The sequence below is a fragment of the Canis lupus genome, chromosome 29 (assembly GCF_048164855.1).
Source record: "Canis lupus baileyi chromosome 29, mCanLup2.hap1, whole genome shotgun sequence".
Classification (NCBI taxonomy): Eukaryota; Metazoa; Chordata; class Mammalia; order Carnivora; family Canidae; genus Canis; species Canis lupus.
This window is the reverse complement of record NC_132866.1, coordinates 13,742,083-13,764,827: the sequence shown is the minus strand read 5'-3', so window position 1 is coordinate 13,764,827 and position 22,745 is coordinate 13,742,083. Positions and strand designations below refer to the sequence as shown.

At 41.4% G+C, this 22,745-nt stretch overlaps 1 protein-coding gene and 1 long non-coding RNA gene across 2 annotated transcripts in view; both read right to left on the bottom strand.

Moving 5' to 3' along the window:
• Positions 1–19,547, bottom strand: part of SHTN1 (shootin 1) — a 96,735-nt gene extending 77,188 nt beyond the window's left edge. Inside the window, exons 1-2 of the mRNA XM_072805169.1 lie at positions 19,266–19,547; positions 5,143–5,195 (exon numbers count right to left, since the gene is read on the bottom strand). Of these exons, the coding sequence (XP_072661270.1) occupies positions 5,143–5,195; positions 19,266–19,323 (111 nt within the window). The 5' untranslated portion in view covers positions 19,324–19,547. The remainder of the gene's footprint in view (positions 1–5,142; positions 5,196–19,265) is intronic.
• LOC140620812 (uncharacterized) lies at positions 13,219–18,995 on the bottom strand. Its single transcript, XR_012020526.1, has 3 exons — positions 18,239–18,995; positions 17,799–17,871; positions 13,219–16,908 (listed from the first exon to the last, which is right to left on the bottom strand). It is a non-coding gene; the product is annotated as an uncharacterized lncRNA (long non-coding RNA).
• Positions 19,548–22,745: the final 3,198 nt, after the last annotated feature.

Below are 22,745 nucleotides of genomic sequence, written 5' to 3'. Positions count from 1 at the left end.
CCAGGCTGGACCATCCACCAGAAGGGAGAGCCACAATGAAGAAGCGATGGATAAGGACACTTGCTCTCACGGGACAAATGCTGTACTCCAGGGACACCGCAGAGGCTCTGACACCAGATCCGAAAAGGTCTCTGCAGCCTTCTGCCATTCCTACTTATTTTTCTTGAAGTTTCCTCCCTTTATGACCAGTTATGACATTTAACAATTTAAACGTGATAGCGTCAGAACAGCACACAGCTACCTATTTTAGGATCTCTGGTGATGCCTTTCGAAGACCGTCAAAGTCATTTTTAATAATACTGGACAACCCTATTGTCCCACCTATGGAAGTTTGGCTAGAACTTACTGTGCTTGTCCTTAAAAAACACAATAAAAGAAATCATTCCCACTTAGATGGAATGCCTTTCACTCTCTGTCTCTTTTGGTGGTGTTCTTTCTCTCGATGCAAGGTTCTTTCCCTCCAATTTTCAGTAGCTGCCCCCTGAAGCTGTCTTACAGCATTCTCCAAATTCTAGGTATTGTGTGTTAGATGGAAACACATGTCATCAGAACAGAGATCCTTGCTCTTTGTTTCTGGATAGATTGCTGTTAATAAGAGACTCATTTTCACTTTCAAACTGCTAAGTAATTACTTTTTCTCTGGCACAACCACTTGCCACTCTGTTCTAAAGAAACTGCATGTATGTGGATGTATTATGCATGAACAGTTAGCATAATGGATGCATATCTTGCTCTTTAAAGTGGCTTCTTTACTGATTTTTTTTTTAAATAAAATACTTGGGGACCTTCACCTCTGAAATTGACACAAGAGAAAGAAATTCTAACAATAGACAACTGAGCCAAGATGCAAACAGTATCATATAGCTTGCTTCTTGAAACATAAGTCTTGGAAAGTGTCTGCCTCATTCCCTTTCATTCATTGTTCCTGGCAAGCTGACAGAGCCGCCTGATGCACTGTTACAGTAGCTCATCCAAACGACTTCTAATCAGCCACTTAAACATTTATTCATTTCAAAACTCAATCTCAAGACATAATATTAAATATAAATACTTGCTGTTTAAAGGCAGATATGCTTCTATTGTACACATTTTCTTCTTTTTGTTCACACTCCACACACCCCACCACCACCCTGAGAAATGTGAAAGCTATTCCATTAAAAGCTCAGCGAGGTTTTGCCCCCATATAGGAAAAAGCCCCAATTATGACAAAGATCCTGAATGAGTCATAAGGAGAATGCCCTTCAATTGTGGAAGCATGACTAACATCTGAATATGGAGACTGCTTCATGAGCACAATCACATTTATTTAGTTGATTCCAAAATATAGAGTCTTCTATTTTTCATACCTCAAAAAATAGATCTGGAAGGCTTGTTGACTTCAATGTGATAGGCTTTCTTACTTTTTAACATACTGCTGATAATGTCATTGAGAAACTAGGCAAAAAATAATAGAAAGTAGCACCCTTTCCATAATCTCCACTTACTCTGACATTTAAAAAAAAAAAACTGAACTTTTTACATTATCATCCAACCCTGTATGACTTCTTATACCCTATAAGATACTTAGATAATAATTTTGGTCAATAAAATGTGATAAGTACATAAGAAATACACAGATGTTTCATTACAAAGAAATAAACAATTCTGCTTGAAAAAAGTTGGAGAAGACTTTAAAAAAAAAAATAAGGGACATTTAAGCCAAGCATTAAGAGCTTATCTGTCACATGGTCTAGGGTAGGATCCTTATCTTTTTGTCCTTTTCCCACCCTACCCCCCCACACTTCAGGCATTCACTTATAACAGCACAAATTTATCATTTGTCCACTTCCCTGTGTCCCTCATTAGAGTGGCTTTACTCAACTCAAGAGTGGGACTTTCATATATTTTTCTTTATACTCCAGTACTCAGGAGACATCCAACAAAAAGTCTTCTCTTCCAAAAAGCTTTCCTTATAAACTCAAATAGATTAGGATTCCATCCTCAAAGACAAGAAAAACCACAAAATGATCAACATCACATTTTTCTTAAATAAGGATAACTGCAAAGGCAAAGATCACGGACACACTGGCCCACTCTTCTAAGCCTACTCTTCCTCTCCGCACACCTATGTCAAAATCTACATGCACATATACTCATACACGATTCTTCTGATGTAAGACTGATTTGATATCTAACTTTCAGTTTTCAAGGACAAACCTACAGGTGGTCAAGACAAGTGATCCAGGAAAGTACTGGGTCCGATAATTTGCTATGAAAAATCCATGAGCTAACGACACAGAACTAAGAATAAAGCCAAGACCTTGGTGGGAAGAGTCAATCCACTCCCGTGAGTTTACTGCTTCAAAAAGAGCATCTGCAGTCAGAAGCCCCACCTATGAACCTAGACACTGTTAAGGTTCTGCTCTCTGTGCACTGGAGCTGACGCAGGGCTGCTTGGAGCATCAGATGAGGAACATAAGGGAGTGTGTAAGATCCATAGTAGCTTCTTAATAAACACAGCCCCTGAAGCATAATCTCATATCTTATCAGTAGTCTCCACAGAGGAGATTCCAAACAGAGCAGAAAAAGTTCTTACCCAAAGGAATCAAACCCATTATCTCTTCTCGTTGATAAGGTTCATTCTCTAGCAACAAAGGCAGACTTAATGTGGACACGTGGAAGGGAGAAATAATTTGCAGAGGACTTACTTTGGTACCTTCCACCTGTGAAAAACTCCCCCCAGATCAAATTGACTATGGAAAAAGGAGTCTCATTTTAGATTCCTGTCCTTGACTAGTTTTAAACTCTGATTTGGGGCTACAAGGGAAGCATGACCATGTGTATTTACGGATATGGACTGGATAAAGCTCACTCAGCCAGGCACATGAAAGTGCTTTGCCAGAGAAAATGGTGTTCTCCATTTACCAGCTCCAGAACTAAAGCTGCTTTTTACTCATTCTATACTGTATAAAAGGCTTTTATTATATGCTTCCATCCTTTGTAATACGGCCCCCCCTTTTTGGGAAAAAAGTCTGCAATAATAAGCCTGTTAGTCTTTTAATAGAAGATAAACAGAATGCAGTGAACTTAAAATCACTCTGTTTTAGCCAACTGCAGCATTCCATACTGCATCCTTTTCTTCCATTTCTGTTAATAGTTATTTTTAAAGAATTAGCACAGGAGGTCAGTAATGTGTACAGATGTTACAAAAGTATTAGGCCATACCCCACATAGAAAAATATGCAAATAGTTAATAGGCAAAAGTAATTCATAGTCCTCCTTTTACCAAATGCATTTTACCTATAATTCCACTTGTGTAATAACAGATGGTTCACTTAAAACCTCACTGCAGAAAGTGGCTCTCTGTTAAATAACCAACACCACCACCAACAATGGATGTTTATAGAAGATCAGTATTTTTAGGGCAATCCTAGGTCTATAGGTAAGCAAGGACTGGAGGAGGAAAAGAAAAAAAAAAAACAAAAAATTTTCTCTTCTGCCTCTCATGTTATTCATTTTATTCTATATCTTTCCTTCTCTATCACATAAAGTCACTTGTTTGCTTTCTTCTCTCATATCTTCTAGGTTAAGTCAAAGAGTTCTCCTGAGTTAACCCTTCCATCATATCTTACTCTTCCCCTCCTAGGCCGGGAACGCCAAAGAAGAAACTCAACTGATGAACTTCTTGGCTCTTTCTCCTACAGCTGGAAGATGGTTGCCTCTCTGGGCAAACAGGCTCAAGCTACATGGCCTCAGCAACCCCCTACTCTGGTTCCACTCCGAAATTGAGGGGCATGAGGGAACCAGGATCTAAGCACAAACTCCCCACCTGTTGGTATCCTCAAAACATCTATGACTTTTGGTGGTTATTAGAAGGAAGAATCTTGTCAAACTATTTTTCTGGGACTTTCTTGCCACATTAGAGATGCACGCACCAATCACTTTCTATCTAGGGAGATTTTCATCACCCCTACCTACTTACCATTCCCTAAATCACCTGATGGAAAAAGGAGAAGAAACTTAAGATTTCACAGAACATTTGCAAATGAGCAAAGGAGCCTTAAAACTGGTTGAAAAATAATGATCTCAAAATCCATTTTTATGTGAACTAGAGTTCATTAATATCACCATTTTACAGTCAATATATATAACCAATTAATATGAGTGAAAAACTTAAATATGATTCTTAAGAACCCAATAAATATGCCAAAGGCTTTACAAATATGCAGCTCACTGCCTATTTTCATTACAGACCTTACTTTCAAATTTTAAAGACAAGGTCTCTTAACTTAGAGCTATGATAACCATTTGCTTCAGTAACTACGAAGGATCTATTTTATTAATTTTCCACTATGGACACAATGTTTTGAAATATTTGGTCTATCAAAAAAGTAATTTCTAAACACATATTTTGTTTCTATCTAAAAATAATAATGTACAGTTCTGCTCTCTCTCCTTCTTTCTAGTTCAGTTTAGCACTCTTCTTTTTTTTTTAACTTAGACCCCCTTGCTGTCCCCTCCCTGAATTTACAGAGGGAGGGGGGAAGATACATAAACAAATATTCACAAATCTTAATAGACATGTGCAGAGCCAAAAAGGTTAGTCATTTATAGGTAAGTAAAGGTAAGTAAAATTCAATGATTTCAGTTTAACTGAAAATATTCGCCGGGCATTACTATCTTCATAGCAGGCGATTTTCAACTTCCAGTATATTATTCATATACTCAGCAGACGTGGGCATGAAAAAGGTTTATGAAAGAAGACAGGCTAAACACTGGCGACTAATGCCAAAGAGTTCTCTCCAGAATCTACTATGTCTAAGCTCCAAAGATACATGTCTTCCCTCCAATTCCATCACTGGAATCCCAAATCGGGTTGTTAGGAAAAAGTACAATTCTCAGGGGCTTGAGTTGCTTGGCCTGGTGCCTTGCTGCACATTTAGCTGTGCGGTTAATCTCCCAGAGCAGCGCCCACTGTGGCATGCCTGCTATTCTTTACCATCTGGAGCCTGGAGTTGATATTAGCTTGAACCACACATGCAGGAGAAAAGAAAAAAGAAAAAACTCTCATTCGCATTTAACTGAAATTGGTGGCAGAACAATGCACCATGCCGTCTAGGCTTTCACACGTGGAAGAAAGGAAAGAAAGGCTAAAGTACAAACCTTCTCTTTTGTTTTCTGGTTCTCTGCTCTGAGGTCTTCATATTCGCCTATGGCTAAAAGAAAAAAAGGAAAGCAACATTATAACACTATCAAAAGTTTGAAGTTTTTAGGAAAACCCAGGATCCAACTAACCTCTATTGTCTATTTACTAGGTTGGTGGTAGGGTAGAGAAGTGGCCATAGAAGAAGGGCTTCTGCTTTTAAGAGTAAGAAAGAAAAAGAGACCACAGCAGGTGTGAGCCCACTAAGCCAAATTTCGGATCTCCCTAGGTCACAGAAAGACCTCAGAGCCATAAGTGACCTATGACAAATCACTTCTCTGCGCTCAGCACTTGGTCCTGTGAAAGGGGACAGGTGGCTGCTCCCTGAAGTTCCTTCTAGCACTGTTAGTCTGTGGTGCTGTAATCAGAGGTTCATTTTTAAAATCAGCCTCCAGAAAATAATGTAGGCTTACACATTCAGTTCAGTGTCACACATTTGCTTTGTCCACAGAGTGAAAGGGTTACGCCATGAGCATTCAGCTAAGAACAACTATTTTTAGGCCCTGCAAGATCATCGATCACCAAGCTATGACCAGATACCAGCCAGATTCATTTCACTAAGTTGGAAAAATATGTGAACTGTTGGGAAATATTTCCTATTATGTGGGAGGAAAAAAAAAACTCAGCAGCTTATTATTTAAAACCCTCTACCGCCAGAAAAATAAAGTAGCCTGAACACCCACATTCATCTGTTATCCAAAGACCATTCTTGGATATCCTCACGGTTGAGAATATGATGTTATTAGCATATGATGGTTAGAAAAGGCATGATCCAGGTTTAAGGATGGATCAGAATGTGTAAGGTGGGCGTACTCCCAGACCAGCATTTTGACTGGCACCACAGAGCCAGGGCATTGTCAGATTGGATCTTTACATCTGGACTTTTAAAAAATATAATTGGGATTTATCTACAAAAAGCTCAGTTTTTCTTAAAAAAAAAAAAAAAAAAAAGACGAAGAGGGCTTCCTATTTCCATGAATACCCAAAAAATAGAAAAAAAGAATCTGAAACCAGTGACTTCAGGAACATTCCAAGTAATCTGGTTATTAATTCTAGAGGTGTAGGATTCTAACCATGGAGCAGAGAAAACCCCCTAAAGAAACAATTCACACGGTGAAGTATATCCTTTGTATCCTCCAACAGTGAACCAAAGGATTTAGAATACCTATGGTGATTGTGGGGCCACCACCTTAAAATCCAACCAAATGAACAAATATTTATGAGATTACACCCACTCCATGACCATCTACATAAGAGTTAATGGACAATTTTATTGAAGCCACACCCAGAAAGAATCCTTGAAAATTAGCCCATAAAATAGCCAAATGTGTACATGTAAAGATATGGCCCTTTTAAAAATAATTACATTTTCAACAGAAAATATTTGGGAAAAAAAAGAAAGAAAACATTTGAGTAACCACAGAATGAAGTCCTGTGCACACCAGTTCATCAGCCTCTACCACACAAAGCCCAACCAATGGGTATAAACTAAACTGTCCTAGTTTATGAAAAATCAATAAAATGACCCCTTCTTTTTTTTTTAACAGAGAGAAATAAAACTAAGAGATTCTAAAATATACACTCATGCACCAGGTAGTCTATGGTTATGGCCCCAAATCTTATTACCATATCTGATATTCTTTCAAAAAATAAATATATATATTTTATTGAGATACTTTACTTGACATTTAACAGTTTAGCACCACCTTCGGCCCAGGGTGGGATTCTGGGGACCTGGGATGGAGTCCCACATCGGGCTCCCTGCGTGGAGTCTGTTTCTCCCTCTGCCTGTGTCTCTGCCTCTCTATGTCTCTCATGCATGAATAAATAAAATCTTTTTTTTTTTTAAATAAAATCTTTTTTAAAAAAAAGTAGGTATCTATAGATAAAGCTGAAATCAAGATTGATTTACTACTCTATTTTTGATGACCTACTTTATAGACGTACAAACAAACAATAAAGACTTATAAAACCATGATCTCATATTGACATTAAGAAAATGTTTTTCTATTTAAAACATTAGTTAACAGCTTTGAAGCTTATTAAAAATACCGATACGATTCTTCCATTATATTGCCAATAGAATCCAGATGAAAGTAGACTCCCAACTACAGGGTCTTCACGAAAAGCATTCATTAAGAACCCTTCACCTATCATGCCTTAATGGAAACCACAGACAAAGTGCTTTCTTGTGACTATGTGTAACTTAAAAAAATAATAATAATAAAGCCAGGTAAAGGGAATAAAGAGGAAGAGTATGGGAAATGTATGAAGAATTCCCAGTGGGAAGGGAGCACCTGGGGAGTGGAGCATAAAGGGAAGAAAAATATTAATTTATATTTTTATTTCACTGAAGTCAGAAAACCAAGCTCACTGCCATAAACAAGATTTACACACACACCATAGTGAATACACATGTAACTCCATCCTCACCGAAACTGGCAAAATCTGAGGTGACCTATAGTATTCTGCTACGTTTCTGGCAATGCTAAAGGGTAACAGAGAAAGCCACCTCTTTGTTTCAGAACTGTCACAGCTTGGAAATTTTTAAGTGAGTCGCACAACTCAAGTGATTTGATGATACAGATCCTCCAAATCTTGAAGTAACCAATGCAAAAGTAAAGGTGAATTGGACCAACGCTCTGCTGTGAATGGTAGGCACAGCTTGGGAAGACGTCATCTCCTGGGTGGGCTTACAGGTACAGTTTATTTCAATGTGCTGTAAGGTCACATAGCACAGTAATTAAAAGGTACAGCCAAGAGACTTTGGTCTAGTTGGTAATCTTTCTAAATCTCAGATTCCCCATCTGGAAAATAAGAATGAAAATTATACATCTTTCTCATAGTGTTGTGATTAAGAATGAGTTAACATGTAAGATGTAAGTTGTAAGAGTGCTTAGGTATATTATGTGTTCAATACATGTTAGTCATACTTACTGTTACTGATACAGCAAAGTACATCAGATCCCTGTGTATGATAAGAGATCAATCAGGCTGTTTCCTAATGCCCTCCAACTCAGGCTGACTTTTGTCACACATGTCCCAAAAGATGGCAGAGCAGAAAAATCTCTGAAACCCTACTACTACTACCCTCTGCCAAAAAGAAGAAGGAGGAGGAGGAGGAGGAGGAGAAGAAAGGAGGCTAACAATCAATTGTAGTGTGTTGTAGTTAAAAAAAAAAAAAAAAAAAAAAAAAAAAAAAAAAAAAACAAAGATGGCAAAGAAGTAGAAGCATGTCTGGGAGCTGTACTTTTCAATCCTGACTGCACATTAGAATTACCTGGGGAGCTTTTAAATCATACAGCTGTCTAGCCCCCTCTCCACCCACCCCACCCCAAGATTCTAATTTAACTACTCTAGGGTGAACCTTGGGCACCATATTTGTTTGAGAAGTGAACACCCCAGGTGATTCTAATGTGCAGCCAGGAAGGGGAATCTCTACCTAAGAGGACAGAATGGAAGAAAAAGGGAGATGGGCAGAAAACAAGGAGAATATTAGGCAGAGCACGTGTTTCAAGAATCATGCTGGTTTTCTATTTTCTAACTCCCTAATGCCAAGAAAGGGAGCTTTCTTTCCAGGCTGCAAATCATGACATAGCCAGCCCAGAGATCAGATAAGTAGACTTAGTCCTTTTAGAACCATGACACTTAAAGTTCATAAACACAGGCAATAACATCTCTGGCTAAAAACAATCATGGTTTTCCCAGGACTTTCCCAGTTTTAGACTGAAAAGCTCATTGTCCCTGGAAGACCTCTTTGTCCCAGGCAGGTTAACCACCCTATCTCAAGTACAAGCACCAGATCAGTACTTCCCAACCAATACCTTCTAGTCCTGCACTGGCAAATAACAGAGCCACTAGCTACAAGTGGCTACTTCCATGTAAATTAATTAAAATTAATTAAAACTTAAAATTCTCTTCTTTGGGAGCACTAGCCATATTTCAAGTGCTCAGTGGCTACATGTGGCTAGTGGCTACCACAGCAGACACAGAACATTTCCGTCTCAGCAGGAAGTGCTGCTAGACAGTACTATTCTGGATATCTCTATGCAGAGAGCCTATAAGCACCTCAAACTCAACATGTTAGAAAGTGAACTCATCAAACTCTCTTTAACTCAAACCTCCTCCTTCCTCTATATATGATGTCTTTCTGGAGTCATCGCCTACCTGGTCATCAAGCTAGTACCTCAAGATCTACCTTGATTCCCCTTTTTCTCCCACCTTCCAATGAATTATCAAATTATCAAACTATAATTATCAAAATTATCCATCTCTTAAAACATCTCCCCAATATGACCTTCCTCTACAGTGTATCTGCCTTAATTCTAATCCTCAATGATGGTAAAATCCTCTCATGTAGCCCCTAGCCTCCCTCTATCCCAAGTTTGTTCTTCCCAAAGTAGATGGTTAGCATAGTAACAAAGCAATCTGGTTACATCATCCTTGGGTTTAAAAGCCCACAAAGATGTGAACTTTACAACCTGGGCCCCACTCCTGCCATTCAGCCTTAGGGACCACCACTCAATCCATCACACCTCTAAGATCTTTCACACCAGGTGCCTTATAAACATTTTTCCCTTCGCCTGCTAGGTCTCCCCCCAACCCATTTTCCATAGCTTTTCCTTGACAATGCAATTCAACTGTCCTTTCCTGTAGGAAACCTTCCCCACATATCTAGGGCAAAAATCAACATTTATATTTCTAATATACTACCAGAGTACACTATTACTTTCCTGTAAGAAACCCTCCCCACATATCTAGGGCAAAAATCAACATTTATATTTCTAATATATTACCAGAGTACAGTGTTCATATAGTTCCACTAGAGCAATTACGTATAAGATTATAAATTATCTGAGCATTAGTCTGTTTTCTTGTCTTCTCTCCCATTCCATTCATTGCTATAAATCTCACACCCAGCTGAATATGAAGCAGAGTTGGTACCTATGTTGACCGAACAGCTGGTTCATATAAATCTGTGATGTAAAGCAATTAAGCCAAATATTAACATCCCCATTTTAAAAATAAAGATACGTAGAAAAGTCAAATCCAGGCAGCCCAGGTGGCTCAGCAGTTTAGTGCCACCTTCAGCCCAGGGCGTGATCCTGGAGACCCGGGAACAAGTCCCAACGTCGGGCTCCCTGCATGGAGCCTGTTTCTGTGTATGTGTGTGTGTGTGTGTGTCTCATGAATAAACAAAATCTTAAAAAAAAAAAAAGAAAAGTAAAGAAAAGTCAAATCCCACATTAAGAAATACTGGAGGCAGGACCAGTCTACTGATTTCCAAAGCCATTCACGTAAAAAAAAAAAAAAAAAAACCCACTACTGAGCATTACTATGTGCAATGTGCTAACACACTCGACGTGAAATAATCCTCTAGGGTAAGGACTATGCCTTTATGCATACAGATACCAACATCCAACACAATGCCTGAGATATAGCAGACTGTATAAATGCGTGTTAAATTAAGAAGAAAGAATGGATCTAGGTCTTCATATGAACACCTCGTGAAAGAGCACATCCTTTCCTCCTCATATTAAAAGGGTCTCTCACGTCACGTGTTACAAGATACTCAATAAAAGTGAAGCTTTAAAGAGCCATCAAATATAACCAGAAAAACACTGCCTCATAAGATCTTCTAATGTAGATTCTCATCCATTAAGTCTGCATCTTTGAGACTCATGTAGCCTTGAAACACCTCTTACTAATGGGGAATGAGGACATGAGTCATAAGAGATAATGTTCAATTAGGACATTATTCCCTTCTGCACATATGCCAATGGGTCCTCTCTCAGAGCCAGAGTAGAAAGAGAAGTCATTTATACCTCCCTTGTTAATTAAAGCATCAGAAAAGCCTGAAAAAAACACTGCTGGAAAACCTGATCAAAAAACAAAGATGACAGATTTCACATCTGAAAAGAAATTATGGCAAACCTGAAATTTACGCATTACTTGGTAGGACACACAGTTCGGTGCTAATGAATTAATGATGCTTACGAAGTACTCCCAACGAACTACAGTAATGACTTCAAATTAACCAACAGAAAGGAAGGAAACTGAGTATACACGTAAGTCTGGTTTCCAGTCTGGCATGAAGCTTTTCTGTCAACACTCCTGTCCTCACAACAGAAAAGCTGAACAAACTGAAAATCAATGACTCTTCTTGGATCTACCCGAGAACTGAGGTCACAGGGCAAACTGCTATTCCAAAAATTGGGAGCGACAAGCAAGAGACAAACCATCAGAACTTCCTGGAGCAGCAGCCAAGGTGCAGAACTTGCTCAACAACCAGTACCAAGACAGGAAAACTTCAACTGTTATTGGCGAATTGCTGAAGGCTCAGTCCTAACACATTTGAGAGTTAAAAATGCCAGTGGGTAGGCCAGTCTTAGGAACATCTGAACCAGGACGCCTGGGTGGCTCAGTGGTTGAGCATCTGCCTTGGGCTCAGGTTATAATTCCAGTGTCCTGGGATCAAGATCAAGTCCCACATCGGGCTCCCCATGGGGAGATTGCTTCTCCCTCTGCCTATGTCTCTACCTCTCTCTCTCTCTGTGTCTCTCATGAATAAATAAATGAAATCTTAAAAAAAAAAAAAGAAGCATCCCTATCTTTTGCGAGTTTTATCTCCAGGAGTGCCACCACAGCCCTGTAGTGAATATCAGAGGCCTGCCCTTGGGAGAAATTTCACTAGAGTCTAACAGACTTGGGGGAAGGTGAGAGCTCACTCCAGGCCCCTCTCTAGCCTTCCCTTCTCACCTAAAGAAGAAAGATCAACACTGAGAAGCATGTGAAAGTCATAGCCCAGGGGCACAGGCTCACCAGGAGGCTGAGACCCTATCACACAGGACCACAGGAGGCCTCCCCTCCCCTATACCTACCCTTATGAATGTTTACAGCAGCGTTATTCACAATTGCCAAAAATTGGAAGCAACCATCATGTTCATCAACAGGTGAATGGATAAACAAAATGTGGTACATCCATACAATTGAGTATTATTCAGTGATAAAAAGAAATAAATGCACTATCAAGCCACAAAAAGACAAGGGGGAACCATGTATGCACATTGCTAAGTGAAAGAAGTCAACATAAAAAGGCTACATACAGAACGATTCCAACTCTATGACATTCTGAAAAGAGCAAAATGACAGAACCAATAAAAAGATCAGTGATGCTGCCAGGAGTTCAGAGGTAAAGAGGGAGCGATGAACAAGTAGAGCAGAGGGAATTTTTGAAGCAGTGAAATTATCCTGTATGATAATATAATAATGGGTACATGTCATGCATCTGTCAAACCCCAAAATATGTGTAACACAAAGAATAAACCCCAATTTAAACTGTGGACTTAAGTTAATAATAATGTACCAAAAATGGCTCATCAATTCTCAGAAATGCACCACACTAACACAGAATGGTAATAATAGAGAAAATGGGGAGTGGGGGAAGGTGAAGGGTTATGTGGAGATTCCTGCTCAGTTTTTCTGTAAACCTACCCCCCAAAAGTCTTAGTTAAAACAAACATATAGGGGCTCCTGGGTGGCTCAGTAGTTGAGCATCTGCCTTCGCCTCAGGTCACGATCCCAGGGTCCTGGGATCAAACCTCAAGTCAGGCTCCCTGTATCTGTCTCTGTCTCTCTCTCTCTCTCATGAATACATAAAATTGTTTCTTAAGTAAATAAGTAAAACATCTATATATGTATGTATATGAAAAACAATCATACTCAGATTTGTGCCACAGATTATTTGAGATAGGATCAAGTAACTAAAAGGATCCTAATACATTACTGTTCATTGTACCATACAAAAAATTTCAGAGCTCATGTCTTAATATTTAAAATACTTACCAACATGGTAAACAGACAACAACAAAAGCCATGTTCCTTCTACATTTTAAAGCAAAGCCTGGTTGTGTAAGAGAATAAAATCTAATATCCCTACGTTTTGGATCCAGTTTTGAGAATTTTTTCCCACAGCTGCACTTACAAATCAATGTATACAAGGATATAAGTTTAAAAAAAAAGGATATAAGCAACATTTTTATTTTAATAAACTTAAATCTTATAAACTTTAGGTTTACAGCAAAATTGCAAAGACAATTCCCATAAGCCCTACCCAGTTTTTCCTATCATTAACATCTTACGTTAGTATGGTACATTTATTAAAATCAATGGACCAATGTTAACACTTTATTATGAACTAAGGTCCATACTTTATTCATATTTCCTTAGGTTTTACCTAACGTTCCAGTTTTCTTCTAGGATTCTATTCAGTACCCCATTATATTTAGTGGTCAGGTCTTCTTACACACCTCCTGGCTGTGACAGTTTCACACTATATAGACATACACGTATCTATAAATATTTCTATATGTAATCATATGTAAGCAAAACATGAATTCATACCGATGTCTCCAACCATTATCTATTGCCCAAAGCATTATTTCTAATAGCAAAGACATAGAAACACAGAGGTGTCCGTCCAGAGGACATTAACTACATTGTCAGAAATCTGTAGAGTGGAACATCATTCATTCAAAATTTTTAAAAGATTTTATTTATCTATTGGGGGGGGCGGTGAGCATGAGCAGTGGGGAGGGGCAGAGGGAGAGGGACAAGCAGACTCCCTGCTGAGCAGGGAGCCTGATGCAGGGCTCCATCCCAAGACCCTGAGATCATGACTTGAGCTGAAGACAGACACCTAACCAACTGAGCCACCCAGGCACCCCTATCCAGTCAATTTTTAAAGATTTAATTCTATAGGTACTGATGCAAATTCTATAATATATATTCAGTGATAACTACAGAGGTACATACAAGCTCACAATTTCCAAAAGGAACTACAACAAAAAAGTTAGAACTGTGAGCAATGGAAAGGGGGGTAGAGCATTCATTATCAGTGGGGTATACTGCCCTCAAAGAGGAATGTGATCCTGGGGAGTACAATGATTTGCAGCCTCCAAAGGATCACAGTACATAAAAAGATACACAGTACCTCTATGGTATTAATATTTCATGGGAGGCAGGAACAATTAGGCGGAAAAAATGTTTATAAAGACTCCCCAAGAGAGCATAATGAAATAAAGATGAAGAAACAATGAACAAGAGGCCATAGTTCATTGTACTTTTCCCTTTCTATGCTTGTTTTCCTATGAGCATACATTTATTTTTAAATTTAACTTTTAAAAAATCAAAGTAAGATTTATCTACGCAACAAAAGCATTACATGAATAAGGAAATTCTGACTACAAGATGTCATTCGTCAGCCCATGCTGAGGGTCCATCTCATGGAGGGTTGCCCATTTGGTGTCTCTTAGGAGCTCACAACTTCAGGAGGAAATTGCATTTTTAATCAGTATGTTGGTTTGCAACAAACACCAAGTGTCCCACAAAGCCTAACATGCTTTCTATCTGGCCAGTTACAGAAAAAGTCGGCTGACCTCTGGTCTACAGTATATTCACTTAAAAACTTTTTTTGGTGTGTACATATAGTGGAACACTATTCACCAAATAAATGAACTACAACTACACACAACACTGTTGATAAATCTCACACAGAACGTGTGAAACAAGACAGAAGCAAACACTGCATCCTGTAGGATTCAATTTGTCTAACTCTCAGAAACTGGCCAAACTTACCTTTGGTGACACAAATATCTTTGGGGAAAGGCAAGTAGTAATGATTGGAGGGGTTATGAAGGGGTTTCTGGAGATGTTCTGATGTAAGTGTTGTTAGACACATTTTTTTCAATAATTTCTTGAGATGCTCATTTAGAGTTCATGCACGTTTCTCAACTTACGTTATACTTTGTTGTAAAAGCAAAACATTTCAAATACCGATTTTACAAAAATATACCCAGATGAAGAAAATTAAATTTACCAGGCTTTTTTTCATAAATAAGTAGGTAAGAAAGTGCATGTGTATCCCAATTACTGAGACGGGCGGCCCCTAAACCACACTTGGAAAAATAACAATGTAAAGCCAAGTTTGCACTTGACACCATGGCAACCATTTAAACCCCAAACTGTTTTCTACTGACTTTGTATATATCCAAGATTGACAATGCTTCCACTTTCCTGACTTGATATGGTCCCAGTGGTAGGCAATCATTTGGCCCCTTTTGTCAAAATAATGCTCAAGCTACTTTTTGGCCTAGCAGTCAAGGGAACACTGGGAGCCTCTTTTAATTACTAACTCAGGTCTAAGAATGAGCCTGGCTAAATTTCCAGCTGAAGCTGAAGCACAAATCTCTATAGTCTTGGGGAAAATGATAACTCTAAAGATAAGAGGAGGTTATCTAGCTTCAAAACCCATGATCTTATCATAGGATAGTGTGTTCAGGGTGGTGGTTGTAATTTTGGTCTTACTTTCTAACATCCTCACTGTTGGGTGAGGATCGCTACCTTCAACACTTCCTCACCAACTTCCAAATGACACAGCATTACTATGCTGACCAGTTGAAGGGACTCTGTTGTTTGTGTCTGTTCAGCCTGCATCCTCCACTTTTGGTAGTGGCACACCATTCTTTTTTGGACAACTACTCTAATCCATTGGTCTTTGTGGGGGCTGCCAATCAAGGTGCCCTGCTGTTCCCTGACCAAAGAACTTAAACCCATGACCCAAACTGGGCCAACTGGACACTCTTCCTGGAATTCACATGCCCACCATCATCTCTAGACTAGGAACTCTTCACCAGTAGGGACAAAGTTTTATTCATCTATCTCTGATGCCTAGCACAGTGCCTGGCTATGAATATTCAATGCTTGTGGGATGAATACACTACAAAGAAAATCATGTACCTTAAACAAACGCTGAGCTAAGTCGATCATTTCCCAGCCGCATTCTGGAGGGGGAGCAAATTGTATGATGTTTTGTAAGGGAAATGTCCACTTTAGTAGCTAGGAAATATGCATCGGAAATAGTACCCTAAGTTGCCATTTGTCAGTGCATTAAAGACGTCAATCAGTCCAATAAAATAAAGCTCCAAAAAGGACAAAAAGAGAATTACCTCATTACCTCAACATCTGCTTGAACATAAGCAATCACACACTGGCTAATTTTTTTAAAGGGACATAATATAACTTTCTAGAAAGACATAATATAGGTAATTATACCATTCACGAGAAGGGAACATACAATGTTTTGAAGTAATTCAGAAGTGGGTGTGATTTATAAGACATAGAGCTTAGGGAATGGTAAGTATAAATTAGAGATTGTTCATATTATGACAGACTCCGTCATTACATTTCACAACTTTTGTCAAAAGCAACCTTAGTCACCACACCAATGAAGACTTCACATTAGGGAAGGCTGCTGTCAGTGCTGCCATTCAGAGTAGATAGGAATCCTCTTTCTCAACACCCTCTCGGGAATGGGTTCAAATTTTTGACTTAAAAATCACTGAGGAAAAAATGAAATAAGGAAACCTCCATGGCCAATAAACACGTATAAAGATGTCAAACCCCGCTAAGAACCAGGTAATACAATTTTTCTAAAGGTACTATTTCTGACCATCAGATTGGTAAAAATTACAAAACTTGTCAGACTGCCAAAATTAGTAAAGACTGATGTTGGTCAACATTGACAACTGTAGGGGGAAACAGGCACTGCTGGGGGGAATGTGAACTGGTACCATCATATTGGGGGGGGGGGGCACTTTGGCGATGCCTGGCACAACTTTATGTCTACTGGCCCTCTGATGCAATGATTCCCTTTCGAAGACTCTATCCTAAAAAAAAAAACAATGTGTGATTATACACATTTGTGTGATTATTTGATTCATGACTCTCTACTAGACAATAAACTTAGGTAGAGCAGACCATCTGGTTCACTACCTCTACCCCCAGTACCTACCACGTGGGGCTCAGATATGGTAGGTATCTGCTAAGTATTTGTTAAAAGAAGAAATGAGTGTGTTGAAGGGGTATCAAAAAAGGAAAGTAAAGTGTTCATCATAATTGGTTCTTCTTGTCTACATTAAACAAGAGCGGTAGAGTCAGTCACAATGTTAACAGGTATTTTTTTAAAAAATGTCTATTTTCAAAAATAAATCAGGCACACTGTCAGCTTACAAAATTAATTATCATACTGGTAACAGCCCAAACACCTAGCGGCCTGTCTTTCCACCTCAAATCCCTAGTTTTCCAGTTAGTTCCATGGGTCAAACAGCTATTAAATGCTCTTGAAATGAGCCAGTTGTTATCACGGTCTATGATCCAATGACAAAGAAATGCCTGGTTTTGAGATGGGCTGAAAATAATCCCAAAACCTGTGTAACTAGACTCAGCACCCCCCCAAAAAAGTGCACCTTTTAAGAAACACAAATTTCCAAGTCTACCCGTTCTATTGCCTTTGACATGCCCATAATCAAGGAAGTATATCCTCTAAAAATACCAATACCATGGATTTGTGTTCCCGTATAATATGAGAAAGAACCAAAAACTTTAGAATCTTCCTTTTTTTCTCAGCTCTCAAATCCAACATAGAAACAGAGGATGTGTTTCAAAATCAAGTATAAACAACTTGTGGATTATAAACCACAAGTGCTTTGATAAACCTACCCTTGGAATGATTATATTCAGAAAAAAAAAAAAGTGAAATTTTTAACTGTATTATTACTTGAAAACGGACCATCCATCAAAAACTCTGGTATCCACCGGCAGCTATCACCCATGATGAAAGCTCCAACCATCTAGAATATGAAGTAAGAATCTTTATGTTACTGGGGGAAGAGGGCTATTGGAAATAAGATACGGACTGAATCCAGCCCCTCACTAAACCGCTTCAGGAATGCTCGCTAAGGGCATTTTGCAAACCCACTAAATTCACTGATGCTTGGGACTTTATGACCCTAAGGCTTAGTCCAGGACGGTTGTTGAAGGTACTGAGAAGGCAAAACCCATGAACATTTATCCAACACTTTCTAAATACTAGATATTACGAAGAGTCCCGTTCTGTCCATTTCAGGGAGGTAACGATTTCCCCAAGATAACAGGGTTGGTAAACAATCGTGCTGAGATTTGTTTCCAAGAGTGTCAACTCCAGAGAGGTCTACATACCTCGTGCAATCGGTATGTTTGTGGTTTCAAGGAGCAACAGGTCATAGCACTGGACAGGACCTGATAAAATCGTATGGCTTAGCCCATGTCTTTAGTCGGGTAAGGAAGGCATGATAACCACAAGGCCCCTGGAGGGGCAGAGTTTCTTCGAGGTTCACAGAGTCGATAAGTTGAGCCAACAGAAGCAAAAGAGCCAGAAAACAGCAGGATTGGCCACAGAGCAGGACCTCCTCCACGAGGTGGCCGTGTCAGCAAGTAGTGATTCGGCAAAAGTGCATGTTCCTACGCATTTTTATTTCCTAAATCTACGCAGTTCCTCTCTCTCTCCCTTGACCCATATTCTCGGGCCACCGTGGGCCTGGGTAAGGACAGGCATTTTGAAAAGTGAAGAGTGTCGAAGTCACATTCGATCGCCAATGGGGCTTTGTTGAGAAAGAAGCGCAGGAGGAGACGTAGGCGAGGGATCCGGGAGGAGGTGCCCCGCGGTTACCTGGCGGGGGTAGAGACGCGAGGACGCGCGGGCGGCTCCCCCGCAGGCCAGGCCGGATCTGAATTCAGGAAGCCGGGCACAGCCAGGGTGTCGGCTACTGACTAAGAAACTGCTAAAAATGGTAGGTGGTAAAACACAGCACGGCCTGGCATCGTGGCTGGGGAAGGAAAGAGGAACCAGACCGACGCCGAGCGAAAGCCGGGAAGGCTGGTGCGAGGCAGCGCGCAGGCCTCCCCGCGCCCGTGTGCAGGGGTGGGGCCCGGCGGGGGCGGGCGAGGGGGGCCCGGGCCCCGGCCGCCCCCAGTCCGGGCCCCTTCCCCCACCCCCGCTCAAGCAGCCCGCGCCAGCCGGCCCCACAGCCCCCGCCCCCTGCCTGACCCCGGCCCCGGCCCCGGCCCCGGCCCCGGCTCCGCGAGGCGCGCGGGCGCGGAGGGCGCTGCGGCGCCGGGGCCCCGACACCTCCCAGCGCGCCCGCCGCAGCCCCGGCCCCGCGCCCGGAGCCGTCCCCGCCCGCACCTGGCGGCCGCGCGCCCCTACCTTGCTCCTTCAGGCTGGTGATGAGCTGCAGCTGCTTCTCCTCGTCCGAGCTGTTCATGTCGGCAGGTGGGGCCGGGAATAAAGGCAAGGAGGGAGAGGCGAGGGGTGCAGCGGGGGGGAGGGGGAGGAAAAGCAAGCCGCGGGTGGCGTGCGGCGGCGGCACTACCCGGAAGTCGGGTCTGCTCCCGCTCCTCCTCCTCCTCCTCCTCCTCCTCCTGGCGCCGAGCGCGCGAGTGAGATCATCCCCACGCACCTACTCGGCGGCCGCGGCGGCTGCACCTGCGGGCGCGGAGGGCGGGGCGGGCGGGGTCCGCAGCCCCGGGCGGGAGGTGGGGCGGCTGCCGCGCCGAGCCCTCCCCGCGAGGATGCCCGGGGCGGCGGGGGGGTGGGGGGGGTGCTGGGAGCCGCGAGGGTGCGCCCCGCTCGCTGCTGCACCCCTCCTGCGCCCCACCCCTGGACACGCGCGATCGGGGGGGCGGGAGCAGCCGGCCTTGGGGCTGCGGCGTCCCTGGCGACCGCGCGTGGAGCGCTGCCGTGGGCCGACCCTCGCGGGCCCCCAAGGGAGGGCGGGGCGTGGTGGGCAGTAAACACCAGTTTAACCCAGTTCTCACCCCGTGGGAAATCAGCTGCCCGCAGGGGCCAGCTCGGGGGACGCGGCTTGCGCCTTGGAAAGCTGGCGGGGACCGAACAGGCCAGCCCGGTGCGTTAACGCCTGCAGAGCAAAGGAGGGCGGGGCAGTCGGCGGACGGCGCCCGGGCCCGGCGGCCTCCTGCAGCGGCGCGGCTCGGGGGGTGGTCCGAAGGGGGGCGCATCCTGCGGCACGTGGGCCGCTCTGCGGGGGCAGCACCTTGACCTTGGAGAGGCCGCCGCTGCGGGCTGAACGCCGGACGGAGGCCCCCCAGCCGCCGGGCAGCAGAGCTGGCCGAATGAAGCCCAGCATCTGTCCCACTTCACTGCGCTCTGCACGGTTTAAACCCGGCTCCGGGTTAGACCCTGACCACGAGAGGTGTGGCAGGCCCGGCACACATCAGAACGGCTCTCCCCAGGCCCCAGTTGCTGGTTAGTCTTTGGTCAAGTCTCCTGACCTCTTCCAACTCCCATCTAAAGAACGGGAATGATACCATACTTACTCTCCAGGAAGATACAAAGCACCAAATATACAATTTGACACACAATAGGTGTTCTTTTTTTCAAGATTCAGATCACAGGTCAGGAAAAAAGGGGTTGTGAATGCTAAATTTAAACTAAAACGGGCATAGTTCTTTTACACTGATCAGTAAGCATCCAAAATAAATCCAAACTGAATTAGACCCACTGCATAGCTTGGTTTTTCTCACTAACAAGCCCCTACTGTGGTTACTACACCAGCACGGTGCTTCTGCTCAATACTCACTTGCAAATGTCCAACTCCATTTACTGAAGGGGGTCTCTCTGACAGTGGGGGAGGACATGAATAAAGGTAGTTGCTGCAACCAGTATCTGCCTGGTGCGCCTACTAAATTCTAACTAAAACTTTGAAAAAAAAAATCATAGCTCTGCTTTCTCAAAAAAAAAAAAAAAAAAGGTGACATAATATTTTTAGGATGGGTGATTTAGTGGCAGAATGACCCAAAAAAGGCAGCACAGTATTTTTAAATTAGAGTGAATTGGAATTTTGAAAATTCAAAAATAATTTTGGTATGGTGTCTTATTATCCAATCCTTTCCCTAGTTTTTCATGAAATAGTTTAGGACTTGCAGATCAACTGTCAGGAAAATCAGCAAGAGATTAACCGAAAGGCCTTTGCCCTGAGATTACCTGAGGTTATAGCTTAATCTTCAAAGATAAAGTGCCAGGAAACATGAGACAATTCAGATTCAGCTATGACAAAGCATGAATGATACGTGCTGTTGCCAGGTATTTTGTATATAGAGAAATCATTTCTTTTTTTAAAAGATGTTACTTATTTGAGAGAGAGAGAACAAGCAGGGGAGAGGGGCAAAGGGAGAAGCAGTGGACGGCAAGGAGGGAGCCAGATGACAACAGACAACAATGTGGGACTCCATCCCAGGACCCTGGGATCATGACCTGAGCTGAAGGCAGATGCTTAACCAACTGAACCCCCCAGGCGCCCTAAAAGAAATCATTTCTTTCCAGAAAAAAATCAAGACATTGGGCAAGAAATGGCCACCTGGTTTTTGTAAGGCAGCCAGGAAACCTGTTAAACCTGATCAGTCACCCTGATTGCTGGGCAGTGTCCAAAGACCTCTTCCAAAACTACCTGATCAGAAATATTTTCTCATACTCAACCAAATATCAGGACAGTGCCTATTAAATATTTGAGTTAATTCACAAAGTTCTGTTATTTTAATGGCTGATTTAATCATCTACTCCAATTATACAGTAATTAGGTATCCCTTTTGGAGTTTAAGAATGAGTTAATTAATTATCAAATCTATAATCAAATTGAGTGCTTTGGTCCCTGGCTTAATCTGAAGCCCCTTGAAATCAATCCTGTTTACCTTCCCTGAAATTAAAATAGCCTTCTGAAATACAATATGGTATTATCTTCAGGGCATGGAATGAATTATTAGGATGGCTATTAGAGTCAATTATTGGGATTCAGATCTCCCATTACGCTATGGTTTATTTATATGATATGAATATTGATGGAAAGGATAGAAGTGATATAATTAGTTTTTGTTCTGCTTAATAATGCACATAGGGATTTTTGTTGCAAGCATCACAATGGAATTATTAACCTCTATATAACATATAATTAAAAGTCTTTTAAAAATGTGTATATATATATAGAGAGAGAGAGAGAGAGAGAGGGAGAGAGAGAGAGAGAAGGAGAGGACAGACTTTTAAAAAATGAATTGGAAGAATATGTACCAAACTCAGGATAATGGCCACCACTAGGAGTAGAAACAGGCCCAAGCAGTGAGGAGTAGAATGAGAGCAGTGGTCAAAAGCATTTTCTCTTTAATGCTTATTTGCATTTTCAGGAAATAATAAATTTACATGATTTATGTAATCTTTTGAAGTATACAGATAAATAAGATCAAAATAGAACATGAAAAAAAGGTTCATTTTCTTTGATCTAACTCCATTTTAGGGAATTATCTTCAAAGTCTTTATATGTAAAGCTATTTATTATAATATTATGATATAAAATTGATAGCACTATTATTTAACAATAAAAAGAAATAAAGTGTACATGCTACAACATGGGTAAACTTTGAAAACACTATGCTAAATGAAAAAAGCCAGTAAGAAAATACCAGATATTATATGATTCCATTTATATAGAATGTCCAGAAGAGGCAAAAGCCATAGAGAAAGTTGAACAGTGGTTGTTGAGGACTGGACAGCAGCGGGGGAAGTGGGAAGTGGTTGCTTAAGAGGTATGGAGTTTTTGTTGGAGTGATATTTTTCCAAAATTAATTGTGATATTTGCACAATTCCATGAATAAATTAAAAACCACTAGGACTATACAC